This window comes from Aquila chrysaetos, chromosome 24 (genome assembly GCF_900496995.4).
Source record: "Aquila chrysaetos chrysaetos chromosome 24, bAquChr1.4, whole genome shotgun sequence".
In the NCBI taxonomy this organism is placed as follows: domain Eukaryota; kingdom Metazoa; phylum Chordata; class Aves; order Accipitriformes; family Accipitridae; genus Aquila; species Aquila chrysaetos.
In genome coordinates, this window is record NC_044027.1 from 8,250,885 (window position 1) to 8,267,543 (window position 16,659).

Consider the following 16,659-nt stretch of genomic DNA (forward strand, 5'->3'; position numbering starts at 1 on the left):
ACATTTGATCCCATAAAAATACTTATCTGTGGTCCATAAGTAGGATCTCAACAGAATGAGTTTTATTTCAAAAGAATATAAAGGGGAGAGAAGAGAGTCCCTTGAGACTTTTAACACATGGCCCACTGTCAGAAATGAAAGCAATATCAGAAGAGTTATCAACATCTGCACATATCAAATCCAATCTGTTTTGCCAAAAAAGTAAGTCTCTAGTTCAGAAGATGACTCTGCTCAGAGAAGCTATTCACAGAAATAAATGCTGGAACCACATGATTCCCAAATTAACTGTCTATCTATTCATATCAAAGTTGCAAGGCAGCGAGAAAACAGATGTTTTGCTCAGATTCCAGCCCTGCACATGTCATCCCAGGATCTGAAAGCCAAACTGTAATCAGACTGACTTCAGCAGTAACTCTGACCTAAGTAAGGTTTTGTCTACACTGTGAAAACTGGGGTTTAAAGGAATAAAAACATAAAGTGCTCAGGATTTTAATTTAAAGTTACTGGCTCAAGGTTAACCTAAAGGCTCCATTATGCATCTGAACTAGAGCTGCTATCTTTAATTATCTTTTCGTTTTTACTATTTTAAATACAATTTAGCTAACATGAAAAATTACATTTCTCCCTTTCCCACTCCCTGTTGTACTCATCTTCTTATTTTTTGGTGATAACATATGTGGAAGTTGCACAGGTGGTGCAGCAGAGGTAGTGCACCTCGGATGCAGTTCTGCTGAGGAATGCGTGCCAGCACAGATTCTAGCTAAGGCTGCAGGAAAGGTAGCAGCAGCCAAACCATAAAAGTTTAAGTTTCAATGACTGTGGTCAACAGATTTGACCAAACACACAAATCACAGATTTGACAGAAACACACAAAAAAGGAGCACAACCCACAGAGCAAGAGATGCTCACTTGTAAAGCTGCTTTCCTGACCATACTCCCACTTTAAACCAGGAGTCTGGCTGGTACCAAATGTCTTTTAAAAGCCAAAAAATACTTGCATTTGGGGCTACAGAACGGGCTGTCAAGGTTCACATCTGAACCCCAACCCCTTCTGGGAACAGATTCAACTGCACCCAGATTGTGTCTTCACATATGTTTTTGAGGTCTGTTTATTTTTTATAAAATAGAACTTTATACGCTGAAAAAAAAAAGAAAACTAATGAAAAATGTATTTATACATTGTAATACTTCCTTTGGCTAAGCATTTAGAAAAGATTTTGGATTAAATATATTGCATTTTCTGTCCTTAGTGAATTTAAGTAATTGGCTTCTCTTTTATCCTTCCCTCCTGCATATGTTATTCACTGCAGATAACATTTTATCAATTTAACAATAGCATTCCTTTACAAAAACAGCTTGGCAACAACTTTTATAAACAGAACAAAGAACTCAGTAGATGTCTAAACACATATAAAACTATAAAGGAGAGAAGATGAAGTTTATAATAAGTTCAGAGAATCTGAATACACTAAGTAGCAGGCTATTTCATCTGTCACAGAGCACATGAAACAACTGCTTCTGAATACTGGATTTGATCTGAAGTTCAGATTCCAAATAATGGGCTCTAGCATAGGACACTCCTCTCTCCATATTTTTTCAGGAAGTAACATCCATGCACTTGAAAAAAATAAGTACAGACGTTTTTCTAAAGTAGAAGTAGGTAGGTATTTCTGAATTCCATGTAAATTTGTAATTAAAATTGAGAAAGAACAATGAATCTCCATTAGAAAGGAAGTTATAAATCTTACCTTTGTCAACCACATCCCATACTTCAACTTTAACAATATCGTCAGTGGCTAAAAGCACAATAAGAACACAAAGTATTAGCAGAGGGTTTCACTAAAATGACCAATACTCAATGCTCACCTCAGAGAGCCTAACCCAAAGCCAACATTGTGAAAGTAGGAGATGAATACCAAAAGAAAAGTAATTCTTGAGTGAGTTAAAAGACAATCCAAACATCACAAGAAGGCCCACTGTTGAAGGTGCAAGTTGTACACCAAAACTGTGCTATCTGAAGAACTTCTTAAAGACTCTTAGTCACATAAGTGATAGCTAGATTTCCTTGATTTTTTATGTCAGATTTGAAGCATGTTATAAATATTTTGTGTAGATTCTTTTCATAACATACAGAGGTTTCCACATTCTTTCAAAAAAGATATAAATTTAATTTGGAGAATAAAGTCTGGTCTATAAGCAAGGTGTACAACTGAAAAAAAAGGAATATACACATTTAAGGAAGATCAACCTTACTAACAGCATCTTCATGTAAACATGACAAACAGTGCAGACAGTCCTGTGGCTACAGAAATCCATTCTCTCTGCAAATTTCAAGGCGCCTTTTGTGAAAAATATTACTAGCAATTTTGCCTCTTAACGAGCTGCAGCATCAGGAAACTATAAGCAGCAATGTATATTTGAGTTGCTAAAATCTGAAGCAAGACAACCAAAATTCTAACTACAGAGATACTACTGCTGGTACTGAAAGCTAGCAGCTTAAGTTTCAGATGGCATGAGGGATGGGCAGCTTTGGTTAGATGTTTCTATTGAATCCAAATAAGCAGTCCAATCTTCAGGAAGTTGTTCCAAGAAACAGTTGCTTTTTGGAAATGCTATAGGCTACAAAGCAAAAGCTTGTACTTGGAGCAGCTCTGAACGTAAAGCAATGTCTCAGAGTAGAAAATAATCTCATAGGATGGCATGAGAATTCAGCTAAGCATCATTGTCAAGCCAGGAAACTTTTCCTCTACTGAATTCACTGTTGGCTTAACTTAAATGTTTCAAAATATTGTGAAGACAGATTATGAATATAGGAAAACTTTGATCCTCTGCTTCTGGAGAAAGATCCTTTTTTACATTTATGCATGAAGCAAAATCAACCTCTGTTTTTCCTCATAGCAACTGGCGCTTATCTTCCACTTTGTCAGCAGGGCAGCGGGGCACAGGACGAACAGGAGACTTGCCCAGGCTCAGCCCAGCCAGTGCATCACAGGCTCAGATGGGACTGAAAACACAACAGGCATACAGCAGCCGGCAGTACTAAAAACGCTGCTCCAACAACTGAACTCCCCAAATTAATTCTGTCCCTGAATATTTCTACAGACCATCAAGCCAGGTACAGCTGAAGTCCAACCACTCCCCATTACTCACTCGCCTGGCACCCAGCTGTACAGCTGGCTACTCACATGCAGGCACTGGCAGAGCAGGGTGCTCTCCCTGTGACGTGGGCTGCTTGAGTCCGTGGTTCATTCAGGGTGTGCCATAACCCTGCAGGTGCTGGGACACAGATCAGCTAGTGGAGGTCTGCCCCCAAATTTATACCCTGCAGCTGGGACTGGCAGTGCTGCTGCTGTCCCTGAAGGACAAGGGGACGGACAGACCAGCGAAGTCAATCCTGGCACCTTTCAACAGTCAAGACTTTCAGCAAAAGGACTGGAGATGTTTTCCTTTCTCAGGCAAACTTTGCAGGGGCACAGGAGGAGTCCAGGGGGCTGCTTGTTCTTTCCAGCAGTGCCATGTGAAGCAGCACATGAGCACATTAACAAGGGGCTTCTGCAGAGAAGCTGGAACCCCATTTCAGAAAAGTAAGCCCTTGGAGTGATGTGCAGTGCTCTCCTAGGAGGTGACCCAGTACCTAGCACTGGGACTTTCCTCCTGAGCTCCAGAGATCTCCACCTCCTTACCCTAAAACCAAATGCACCCTCAGTTAAGATTCATTCCCCTGCTGAGTAATTTCCGCAGTACTGGTACCCTGCTGAGCAGCAGCACTCCCAGATAGCTGAGGAGTTGAACTGTTTGACCCAGAAAGACCTGCTCTACACCTTTTATCTGAGGGGAAGCATAGAATTTCACAAAGAAACTGCACGAGATCTGAGAAAATAATTTTTCCACACGGGTTTTTCTCCTGTTAGCACCAACGCTCCAGCTAGCTCGTAGCCAGTAAGTTCTTCCTTTTCATTACCAGCTTCATTCCTGATTATGCTGAACACACAGGAGGATAATTACTTTAGTGCTGCTGTGTTGGCTTTGGTACGACTCATACATAGCACCATTTCACCTTAACAGCTTTGGAAGGCATGTTGCAGCAAAAAGAGTGCCAATTCATCCTTTTAACTAAGTAACTTGGATTAGCATAAACCATGGATCAACCACTCAAAAAATCTCTACTTAGTTGCTATTTGGCCAAGTACTCCGTAGCCAGTGGCACACTAAGACATTGCTTTCCCAGAAAACGGTGGAGAGGTGTGAGAAGACTCCAGTTGCAAGAAAGCTCATTTAAAAATAAGAATCATTGCTTTATGGGTGGGTTCATCACCAGGAATTCACAGGCCCTCAAACATATTTACTCTCATGCAATTACACGATTCACTTCATACGCTTCGGATCACAAATGCTAGAGAGCAGAGCAGCTCTGCCATTCCTCACACCCATCTATAAAGCATTCAAAGTATCTGAACAAAAGTATTTGCTAATTTTTATTCCAGACTCCCTTGCTGAGACTGGCAAACAGAGAATAAAATTGGTGACTAGCATAATCTAAAAAAGTGTTCATTAGGGTCAGGAATGGTAACTCCTTACTTGGACACAAAAATTACCAATATCCATTACAGAGACAATTGGCACAGAAAAGTAATTTTGTTCATTTTGAGTAGGAAGAAATAACTCAAACTCCTCTACTTTTATTAATCCCTCCAGTATAAGATTTCTGAAGATATGACAAGGTGGTATGTTCCACATCTAAAATGTATATCTTCTAATACCAGGCAACATAAGAATCCTTCAGTATTTGACAGCGATTTAATTAACATCTGTAAATATTTGCTGCCAACTACCTCATAATGTTTATTTAAGGTAGCTTGAGAGCATGATCACAGGAAAAACAAACTTTATTTTTCTTCTACAGATTAACTCAGCCAACAGGGCAGTAATTAGATCTGAGCCAAGTTCTCAGAGTGCCCACATCACCCATCTTGGATGGGAAGTTTTCACAGCAGGAAACATACCTTACAACTTTTTTAAAAAGGGCGTTATTTTTTAAAAAAAGTTTTAAGAAGGTCAACAGAGAATTTCCTATACTGCTGGAAAATATTACTAAGAAAATAATACAGTGCTTTACAATGTAAAAGAAACACAAATGAAAGGCACAATTTCATGTGTAGCCTTCCAGATTAATTAGACTAGCTCAGCAACACTTCACCTTGAGAAAAGTCCATCAAGATACCTACATATTGCTGTCAACACTAACTAGCAAGATCTACAGAAACATATCACACCAATGTTAGAACTAATCACTAGAAATAACAAATACAACTGCAGTTACCAATATACAGGAAAAGCCAGCCTCATGTGTAGCTGTTTCCTACCCCAGGATGGCACCCACGTTGAAAAAGCCAGTGCCTAAGCCTCAGCTCAGTAAAAGAACATACAGTCCCTAAAATACGCAGAAACATGCGAGATGACTGGGTCTTTCTACACATTTGTCTCCAAACACCTTTTTGCATGTATACAAAAAACCTGTATACATGCATTTTGTATACCTGTTCATGTATACAAAAACAATTAGGTATGAATAAGCCTCTTACAACTCAAATGCCAGACTCCCAGGCTGTATTTACAAACAGCACTTGTATTACCTATGCTGATTAGAGAGGAAACTGAACTCTGAAGTTTTTACCTATGATATTGTAGAAAACCACAATTAACATTCAGTGCACTCTTTAGACCTGGATATCTAAGAAAGAGGTATTTCATTTCTTACTCTGATCTAAGCCTGTTTAGGCTGAAGCATTCAAGTTTTATTTTGGAGATAGTTTGATCATCCAAACAACTTTTAAGCTCTATGTTCGCTTATCAATAAATGATGTGCTGATATTCGGAGAGAGAGGAAGAAGAGTGTGGGGGAAGGATGCCACTGCTAAAATACAACATGCCAGAGGTTTTGCTGCAGATGGGGAACACCACTGCATGAACACTGCAGATCTGTCAGCGCCTTGGGCCAGTTGAATAGGCAGAACATCAGGTAGATGGTACCCAAAATAAAAATACTTTATGAAGAATGTAGAAGCTAACAGGCACATCTTTGCATCATGGTCACATGGAGACTCCCTGTGAAAGAATCTGAAAACCTGTGACATCAGGCTTAGCTCAACATCAGATCCTGAATGAGACAAAACCGCTGGTTGCACTGAGCAAGGATGACCTGTTTCTCTCCCACATCCAAGGCAAATCTCAACCATCCATCCTTACAAACCTTTTCAACCTTTGTCCAGAGAGAGCTGACTTATGTGGAAGCCTGTCTTCATAAGGGCACAAAAGTCTCCAGAACTCTGGTTACCAGCTCCCTGTGAACATACAACAGCAGTATCTGCTTGCTCTCCTTGCGCTGAAGCCTATGAAGGCAACAGAGATTGAAAGAGCACTGTCCCAAGGCTGACTGCTGGTGAACACGCCCTGTGGCTCCGTGATCATTATCACGAGGCTTGGGCATCACGGTATCATCCAGCAACACAAATTTGATTGGTGAATTAGACAAAGCACCCAATTTTGTGTTTACCCAAACTGCATGGGTTTTTTTCCAGCTGTGAGGAGTCAGAGAGTACCTGATTCAACAAAAGGTTGGAGTGATGCAGATGGACAATGTCTGATAAAGGCAAACTAACTGCTGACCTTTTTTAAAGCAAAATCAGTCTTACAGAGCAAGTTCATACTGAATCAGTAGTTCACCCCACAAGGCTGTGGCATTTTTTATCAGCAACCTGAAAGCTGGACTTAATGCACTGTTGGATCACAGCCTTGTGCAATTTCAATGCCTGCAGTGTCTTCTCCAGGCAAGATCCAAGGCTTTCACAGCCACTTTATACTGTCAGAGCAGATGGGGAAAATAAAAAAATTTCACATCTCATCTCTCAGACTCAAACAAGCACTTTAAAAAAGCTACTGATAAGATAATTCTGTGCTTCAGTAAGCCAGCCTAGAGTTATTAGTACTACAATCATTTTTAAAACATTACCTTCACCAGTTACAGGATGCTCTTTATATTTTAATCAGTAGAAAACTAGTTTGCACCAAACTATTCGCTTCAACGCCACACAGTAATACCAAAAGCAGGGTTAGCCTCAGAGAAAGATTTCCATAATAAACCTGTTTTCGTTGACAAGTCAAGCATATCACAAATATTTCAAATCTTTTGGATCACCTATTAAACACTTTCCTTGAATTGTGGCTTCCAAAGACCTATCCTTTAGCACTTACAAGAAATACAGTTTTTGAGTAAAGTTATTAAAAAACATGACTGAGAAACTGTGAATAACAAATTAAAATAACAAGAGTGATGAGAGACCATTTTATCTCCCAAGCAGACACAGAAGAAAGAAGCAAACGAGGCTGCAGTTGAATTTCTACCCCCAAGGCACTGTCCCATGACTGTCACTCCCCCCACCCTCTTCCATCTTACTTTTATAATTCCAGTGGATGCTGGTGACTTGGATCTCCTGAGTTGGAATATATTCCTCAATAAATTTCTTTCCCTGCAGTCGGTGCCAGAGCGTGGTTTTCCCAGTGTTCCTGTCCCCTCGGATGACAATTTTCACTGGGGAAAAGAGTAAGCAGACAAATAAAGTTGATTAAAAACAAATCAAAGAATCCCATGAGAAGCACGTTAACTTTTTGTAAGCATTATTCAGATGTAATTAGTTCTCCCATATTACACAGGCATGATGGGCTTTGTCAAAAAACAGGAGTCTCAGCCATTAAAATTAGTGTTTATTCAGCTACTCTCTCTAGTACAGCAGAATGAACCAACATCAAGATTGAATCTTCAGAATCTGCAGAACGTCAGCCAGCTAAGTCTCTGCTCCTTCCATCCTCCTGCCTTCTCTACCTAGTGCTTATTCCCACTCTGCCATACCCTATTGCTTTGCTAGCATTTTATGCCAAGCTTCTCCTTCAATTGCCTCCTCTATCATTCCCATTTCTCCTTAAACACTTCTCATTCCTTGAGAAAATAGAATCACAGAATCATTTAGGTTGGAAAGGACCTTTAAGATCATGGAGTCCAACTGTTAACCTAACACTGCCAAGTCCACCACTAAACCATGTCCCTAAGCATCACATCTACATGTCTTTTAAATCCCTCCAGGGATGGCAACTCAACCACTTCCCTGGGCAGCCTGTTCCAATGCTTGACAACCCTTTTGGTGAAGGAATTTTTCCCAACATCCAGTCTAAACCTCCCCTGGCGCAACTTGAGACCATTTCCTCTTGTCCTATCGCTTGTTACTTGGAGAAGAGACTGACCCCCACCTCGCTACAACCTCCTTTTAGGTAGTTGTAGAGAGCGACAAGGTCTCCCCTCAACCTCCTACTCGCTTCCTAGACCCAGCTGCCCACTGAAAGCTCAAGGACCAGTTCTCAGCTGAGCCGATAGGCAGGGTCCTGCATTCAGAGGTGCTGCTCCCTCTGTCCCACAGGGGTGTGACTCTGAACCCCAGCACTGGTGAAACCGTTCTTCTGGGATGGTGTTGGGAGAGCTGAGAGGCAGTTTCTGGTGAACATCACCACAGACTTAAGCTGTCACTGCTCTCAGCTATCCCCAACTTTCTTGCACTGGGGCAGCATCCTCTTTTCCTGGGGAAGCAGAACAAGACTGTGTACTGCTCTTCAGCTGCTCCAGCTCAGAGCCCAGACAGTCTCAGGTGAGGAGGCAATCCTTGGCAGGGACAAGGGGCAAGGTAGTTTACGTTCACAGGGGTCTATCTTAAACTGCCCCTGTGACGGCCACAGTTTGATTAAAATTAAATCAAAATCGGTCTACCTAACATGCATTAGAAACAAGCTAAACTGAACCAAAACAAGCATGCCCCTTTGGGGACATAAACTCATTTAAATAACAGCGAAATAAAACCAAGAGACACTGAATCTCTGTGGGTCCTCCATGTGTCAGAGAGACAGTCTCTACCACAGGAGCCAGCCCTTAGCTGGTTTTAGGTGCAGGTGTACTGATGGCACTCAGCAAAGGCATTCTCAGAAACTGCAGTCTCGGGTAAAGGTACAACAGCTCTGCTTCCACCAACTGGCCTCACACCCAGCTGCTGAGGCCACTCAGCTGATCTACCACCACCTGCCTGTGCTTGTGCACATGTGCTTGTACCCACAGCAAGGAAAGTCAGTCAATGGAGAAACTCATTCAAACCCTCCCAAGGAAGTGTCAAAAATATCATAAACTTACACAACCTGGCAAAGTAACTTCTGTAGCAATTAATATCATGAACTTTCCTGAGTCTACCCTAATGTTACTTTGTTCTTTCTGAAAATAGTATGTGTTGTTTTCTAAATTTTCTGTTCCATTACGGGATTTTTTTTTTTTTAAATACCATCCTTGTTTTAAGTGGCAACCACAAGGCTATTGGGAAACGTAAGCTGACGAACAGAATTTTTATGCTTGCGTTTTGAATAGGAGCTATTATCCCCTAGAAAAATGGGCCACTTGGAGATATCTAATGGCAGATTCAGGTGATTAGCATTAGGTTGTGCATCATCGTTTGGGCAAGGAAATCTCAGTCTGAAGGCTGCCTTCTGTTGTAACTCCGGAGTTATTGCAGGCATTTCAGAAAAAAGTTGAAGAGGTAAACTTTAAGGTAAAACATACAACATATACAAAGTCTGTGGAAGAGTTTTGTCTGGTGAAATTTTGTGCTGCAGTTCCACTGTGCTTTTGTTGTTGTACACTGAAAGGTACTGCTGTTTATTCTTTTACAAAGTTACTTATTAAAATAGCAAAAGGATAAAAAAGGCAAAAATGAACTTCGTATTTATAGGCTGACTTCACTTACAGGTCCCAAAGCATCTCTGCAGACGACAAACCATTTCCTGCATTTCCTGTCGCCCTGTGTGTGATTCTGCTTCCTACTTACAGATCGTGAAACAATCAATGGAGGATTCCTTTGATTTTTGTGAATTAATGCAGCAAGTCCAAGGCATAGGCAGAATGAGATTCCATTTGTCCCCTTTAAAACCCAAGCCTTTCTAAATGCTCTCACTGCCTACCTTAGACAGCATTTTAAAATTCACATTCCCCCATGAAGTGCAGCAGGAGATACCAAAACAGTGAGTTTTAAAGGACAAACAGACCTTTTCTTAAATAGTTAGGCTGCTCTCAAGGCACACTTTCAGGATCCCTCCCAGATGACTTAACTGTGAGCCCTCCCTAGAAGGGGCAATCTTATCTCCCCCCGGGACTTTCCTAGTGCCAACAGTGTTATTCATGCAGCTACATATTGAGTTGTATCAAGGAACCGAACTGGCTGAAAACCAACCCCAAAATTATTCATTTTCAGTTTTCTTCTCTAGCTCAAGTGCCCAGCTGCATGAGCAGTAGGAGCAGCACACAGGAGGCATGGCTGGAGTGGCATGGAGATGACCCCCACCCCTGTGCAGCTCACATTTAGATCAACGTAGGGTGCTTGTGGCACCACATGCTCAGTTTGAACAGGTCCAACGGCCCTTTCCAGCTTCAGCACTCTCCATGTTAGGATCTCTTTCCTCCTACATAGTGCATGAGTTTTCACTGACTTTTTTCCTGAAGAAAGAAAAAGTCTTTAAAAACAGAACAGGAAGAAGGCAGGTGATGTAAATCATTTTTAGCACAACAAAATCTGTACTTGGGACTTTGGCTGGGGCAGGTCAACTCAATGACGGGCATCTCCAATACAGGAAGAGCTGAGCGAGCTTCAGGGCACAGCCACATCACAGGCCTGGGCTGTGTATGAATGTGGAAAGAGGACCAGTATTTATGGGTGAGGTTACCTATGGGACAGTAACAATTACTGCCTTACTTTGATTTTAAGTTAAATCAGTACTTACTGCAAACAGCCATAGGTTTGTAGCAAAGACAGGAGAATTATCTGTGGGAAGAAGGATAGGGATGGGGAATAGATGAAGATATGAGGAAAAAGCTAAACAAATCACTTTATTCATATTCTCACTGCATCAGGAAAAATAGAGGGATTTCCATTCTCCGGATGGGGAAATGGAAGCAGAGCAATGAAGATACAGGCCCAGAGAGCAGGTCTCAGACCAACTCAGAACTAGAAACCAGGAATTCCCAGCTCTGCCCATATTCTTCCAGGACACTGCAGCAACTAAGGATGTCAGACCCCACAACAAAGATCCCCAAACTCCTCTGCTAATAATCCCCGTGCAGAGGGTCATAACCTTGCCCTCATTAAGGTCTTTGGGACTGTGGCTACAAGGCTGCAATTCAAATGCTTTAAGCTGGTTCTGCTGCCAAAAGAAGCACACCTGATCTGCAGATACCCCAAGCAGACTTCCTGGGGGGGACAGGCCAGACAGCAAAGCAGGTTTGCCACATGCTGAACAAATGCCTGCGTTAGCCGCAGGAGAAAACAAGAGAAGGTGGGAAACAGCAGGAAGAGGGGAAGCATTTCTGTTGGGAGTAGTGCCAAATGAAAATACTTAACAAAACTACAATCAGAGCCTGGGAATTACTACTCTCAAACAACACAAAAGAAGTAAGGTCTATAATGCTTACCAAAAGGATACATGGTATTAATTAAGTTCTGTCTTTTAAAGCACATTTTAGGCAGAAAAGTAATAAGGGGAGGGACTGGAGGGAATTCTTGGAGCTACTGATTTTGGTATTTCAGCACTGGTGACTGTTCAGGGCAGGCCTGCAGCTCACCAGGAGAGCAGCCCATGCTCCAGGCACACACAGCAGCGGGGTTTGTCAAGTGGTGTGCACAATGGATGCAGCATTAAGAATAAAGTCCAGAGCAGAAGGTGTACCTTGTTCTGGGGAATAGGACAGATGGATCTGAACCTTTAGCACTTCCATGTCTTTTGCTCCTGTCACTGATCATCAATGGGTAACTCCCAGGGAATCCTCCTGCCGGTGTAACCCAGCCAGAACTGTTAATTTCACCCTTGTTTGCCCATCACTGCCTTTCATAAACTTTTGCATTTGCGTAACCTGGTGCTGGTACTTCCTTCTGTAATTTGTCTTGTAATTTGTTCAAACAAGCACTGCTGCCAAAGGAACAAGATCCACAGATCCACGTTGCTCTCTCTCCACCAAGCCTACTTGCTCTGGCCTCTGCTACCTTCTCCAGGCCAGCACAGCTATCTGAATGGTGACGCAGCAGACCTGGTCCAAGTTCAGGCTACCCCAAGCAGGAAAAAAAGAGCAAGTTTTCACAAAGATTGGTTCCCCATACTTGGAACCGTGATCTCCCATAAACACCCAAGACATTACATATATGGTACAGACCCACATAATTTTCATCTCTGTACCTTCCATAGTGCTCAGGGAACTCTGGTGTTATTTGGGCCACAGCACATAAAACACAGGAGCTCCGTGCAGATGATAAAAGAGAGCAAATAAGGAGTGTGTGTTCTGGGAATGCAGTATGAAAATGCTTTTGTTTTGAAATAGGATGTCCCATGCAGAGGAAGTGACTGCTGCCGAGGGCTAATACTGGCCTTTGCTCTCATCATTTCATGAGAAATCTAAACCTACCCATCCTGCAACACTCTTCCTTTTGAAAACGTAACTGAGTGGGAGAGACACCATCAAAACAAATCATTTTGGTTCAACTTAGAGGTGCATACTATCCAGTACTTGCAATCCTCAGTGCCACTAAAACACCACACAATCTTCAGTATCACCTCAAACGCAGGGGCTGTCCAGTTACAAAATGTACTGGACAGCTGTGAAGGCTGGCACAGCATGGCCTGTCCTGAGCCCTGCAGCGAGGCACCAAGAGCCAGGTGACAAGGCCCATGTCCCAGCCATTTGCTGCCCACTTTATCAGCAAGCAACCCAAGGCATTCTCAGCACACTAAATATGTTTCTGGGAAGGAAACAGCCTTCAGTTCATTATCAGTAATGGTCTATGAAAGCAAGGAAAACACTTCTGTAAAACCAGTCATCACAGCACCCTTTGGTTTAGGTTTAGGCAACTCCTGGGGAATGGAGGAGTTTAAAGATCTGTGTGTGTTAATGGTGGCTACTAAACACATTTTGCACTCCTCTGCTGAATGTCATGTATTTGCTAAGAAAGGAGCATTGGCAATGCATAGAATTTGCAGCTCTGCCCTTCCTGAGCAATGGCCCTTGTAATGACATTCCTTCAGAGCCCACCTTCAACTGAGACCACCTCACCGTGCTGGAACCTACCCCATCTATCCGGTGCCAGGGCTATGCAGGGTGCTCGAAGGCCTTTCGTAAGACTGCCCATATCTCATATAAATATTATATAACAGCAGTCCTGGGAAGAGTTACTATGGAGATTGGAAAGCTTCCCTTAAGGCAGTGACAGAAAGCTGCAGTTTTATTCCAGATACGAAAGCAGTAACTAGAACACATCCTGGTAAGACAGAGCACAAACCAAAAAGCTTTCCCGAGGCTTTTGGTAATGAGACAAAAAGCAGCAAAGCTACAGTTGGTAGTTCAGCTGTTGGCATTTTTGGCCTTGCTGTATTAATGGCAAGCAGGTACACATCCACACAGGTTCGTCAACAATACAGTTAGTCAACACATAACAAAGAGTTGGCCCCATCGACTGCTGTGCCAGCAGGATGCAGCTGATCCGTACTGTCCGCAGCACAAACGTTCACTGTCTGAAAAGTCAACTCCTTTCTCTTACATAATTCACATGCCGGTATTAGCTACCTGATCTCAAACGTACCAGTGAAGCACATGGATATGTTCTGGTCTGTGGGCTGCATTAAGCCTCTGCACAGATCAATAGTCTTTAACTAGCAGATCTCCAGGTACATGTTTAATGATGCAGTGCTGTATTCCAAGGCAGAATAATCCTCACCCTCCATCTCTCGCTGGAAATCAAGTGTCTTAACAATAACATCGTGCTTCTGTTCACATTCATGACTGCTTGCTAAGACACTAATTTTCTAAATTAAGTACTACTGGCATATCTAATAGATGTGCTATGGATAAAGGCACCTATGCTCTCCCTTGTAAAGCAGAGAGCTTCAAAACATATCAGTTCAAAAGCACAGTCAATAGTGATAGTACTAAACAAAGCAAAAAAAGCCCCAAGCCCCAAAGTGTTAACCTTTCCCTTCACTTTCTGTTTCAGATTAAGATCTAACATAAGCTCTATTCCTCCAACACTTGTGCCTTTACAGAAATTATTCAGTGCCATGTTTACAAATCAGTCTCTCTCCCCAGCTGCCAATCTCTCAGCCTTCTGCAATCTGACTTCACTGCCTGCCTGGATCCACACAGATGACCTGGTACTCGCAGTGCTCTCTGGTACCACCTCTATTTTCAGCAAGGATGACATAACTACCGTCCCCGTCTCACAATTGTTACTTTGGGATGTATTTCACATACTTGCAGTGCCCTCCTGAAACATTATTTTAGAAATAACCTTTACTGAGCTTCAAGGGAAGAATGCAACCATAAGCCTCAAGACTGAAAGGAAAAAAATTCTGAAAATGTTCCCTGAGAAATGAGCTAACTTATCAGTTGCAGCAAAGACAGTCAGAATGAAATTATGTGCCAAGGGCACATAAAGGCATACATCACTCACCTTTTATTAAAGCCTGGCAGGGCAGAGCTTTTTTCAATAGACCCTTATCGTATAACCACTACAGCTTAATTATAAATACCATTATCCTGGGCTGCAGGGAAGGTCACCCACACACTCAGGGGAGTTACTCTCTTGATGGTTTAACTGACAAAAATTGATTTACAAGGAACTCTCTCTTGTGCCACAGTCAGCGGAAAGCAGGCAGCCGTTCAGGACATCTACTGACTGGGGACACTGCTGCACTACAGGTTCCTAAGTCCCACACAGAAAGATAAAAGTTTCCCATCCCTTACTCCTCCCACACTTCCGCAAGCTCTAACGTTTAATTGCAAACTTGACTTTGGGTGAATACTGGCAAAAGCACCACCACGCGCAAGGAAAGCGTATGCGTTTCGCAGTCCCACCGGGGTCCCCCGGCACGCTATGGGGCATCAGACGGGACGGACCGATGCGGCTGGCCTCCCGCCCGGGGCCGGCTGTGCCCCCCGACAGACCCCCCCGAAGCTGGGCTCCGACTCACTGTTATACTGGACTCCCTTGGCAAACCTCCTCTGCAGAGCCTGGTTCATGGACTGCAGCCCCGCGGGGATATTCTTGTCTCTGACCGGAGTCTGGTCCGAGCCCACCAGCTTCTTCAGGGCCGAGAACATCTTTCTGGTCCCACACCTGCACCACCACCTCCAGGAAAAGGGCTGCTGCTCCGGGGCTCAGGGGCAGGGCGGCCCCGGGGGGGGGCATAGGCGGAGGGCACGGCTCGAGGGGGACGCGCGGGTAAATCAGGGCTGAGGCAGGGCCGGTCCGGCCATGAGGGGCCTCCCGGGCTCGGCGGGGCGGAGGTGTGCGGGCTCGGCTCGGCCCGGCCCGGCCCGGCCCGGCCCGCCGCGGCGGGGAGGGGGGCTCAGCCGGGGCCCCGCCGTCTGCCGGGGAGGAGGCGCTAACCGGGCATGGCCCGGGGCCGGGGCGGCGCGGGGGGGAGGGGGCGGTGGGGCCGGGGCGGCGGCTCAGCCCCGCCGGGCGCCAGCGCTCGGGGCCGGGCGCGGGGAGCGGAGACAGTGCGGGGCTCCCGCCGCCGCCGCCGCCATCTTGCCTCTTCCGCCTCGCCGCCGGGGGACGGGGCGCGCGCGGCGCCGGCTACGGCGGCCGGCAGGGGCCAGCCGGGCGCGGAGCGCAGCCGGCGGCGGGTCCGGCATGTGTCCTGGGCCCGCCGGGCCGGGGCAGGCCGTGGGCGCGACCCCCAGGACTCCCTGTGACCCCTCCCCAAGGCCAACTGCAACCTAACCCTTCCAAGACTCCCGCAGTCCCTTCGTGTGACCCTACTAACTCCTGTCATCCCCTCCTGGGACCCCCATACACCCCCCAAGACCCTCGCAATCCCCTCCTGTGAGCTTCGTAGCCCCCCCGACACCCATAAACACTGTAACCCCCTCTTGGGACCTCTGTAGCTGCCCTGTGACCCACATAACCCCTATAATCCTGTCCTGGGGTCACCCCAGCATCCCTGGGACCCTACCCCCGGACACTTCTAATCCTCTCCTGGGACCTCTGTAGCCCCCTGTGGTCCCCATAACCCCTGTAATCCCCTCCTGTGACCCTCATAACCCCATAATTCCCTCCTGTGACCCCTCAGGGTCTCCTCTGACAGCCTGTAATCCCTTGCTGTACACCCCACGTAACCCCGCCACGATCGCCATCCCTCCCCATGATCCCTATCCTGGCCCATGACTGGGCCACCTTCAGTCCCACCCCGACCGCAATGCAGCAGCAATTATTCACTTTTAGGGAGGAGCAGGCACCCTTTCCCCCCTTGCTGACTCCTTCCCGGCTGCCCATCATCATCCCCTGGGAAATGGGGGGCCAAACCCCACCCAGCAGGATGCCCTAAGCCCCTCGGTGCCCCCGTTGGCCACCCCAGCACTGCATGGGTGGAGGGCAGCAGGCTGAGGAAGGGGCAGAGACTCAGTGGGGAGCACCCAGCAGCCCCACAAAGGGGGCAACACCCCACTAGCGAGGATCCCACAGCATCCCCTGCCCCTCCTGGACCCCCCACCCTGCTTCCCACCAGCTCGAGGATGGACACTGGGCTCGTTGG

The 16,659-nt window shown here is 45.1% G+C and overlaps 1 protein-coding gene across 3 annotated transcripts in view; it reads right to left on the reverse strand.

Moving 5' to 3' along the window:
- RABL6 (RAB, member RAS oncogene family like 6) overlaps positions 1-15,665 on the reverse strand; it is a 60,038-nt gene extending 44,373 nt beyond the window's left edge. The window contains exons 1-3 of one of the 3 annotated variants that reach the window (XM_030000055.2): positions 15,091-15,665; positions 7,454-7,588; positions 1,749-1,796 (exon numbers count right to left, since the gene is read on the reverse strand). In XM_030000055.2, the coding sequence (XP_029855915.1) occupies positions 1,749-1,796; positions 7,454-7,588; positions 15,091-15,220 (313 nt within the window). In that variant the 5' untranslated portion in view covers positions 15,221-15,665. The remainder of the gene's footprint in view (positions 1-1,748; positions 1,797-7,453; positions 7,589-15,090) is intronic. The other 2 variants (XM_030000056.2, XM_041119834.1) reach the window with 2 other exon arrangements.
- Between the last annotated feature and the right edge of the window lie 994 nt (positions 15,666-16,659).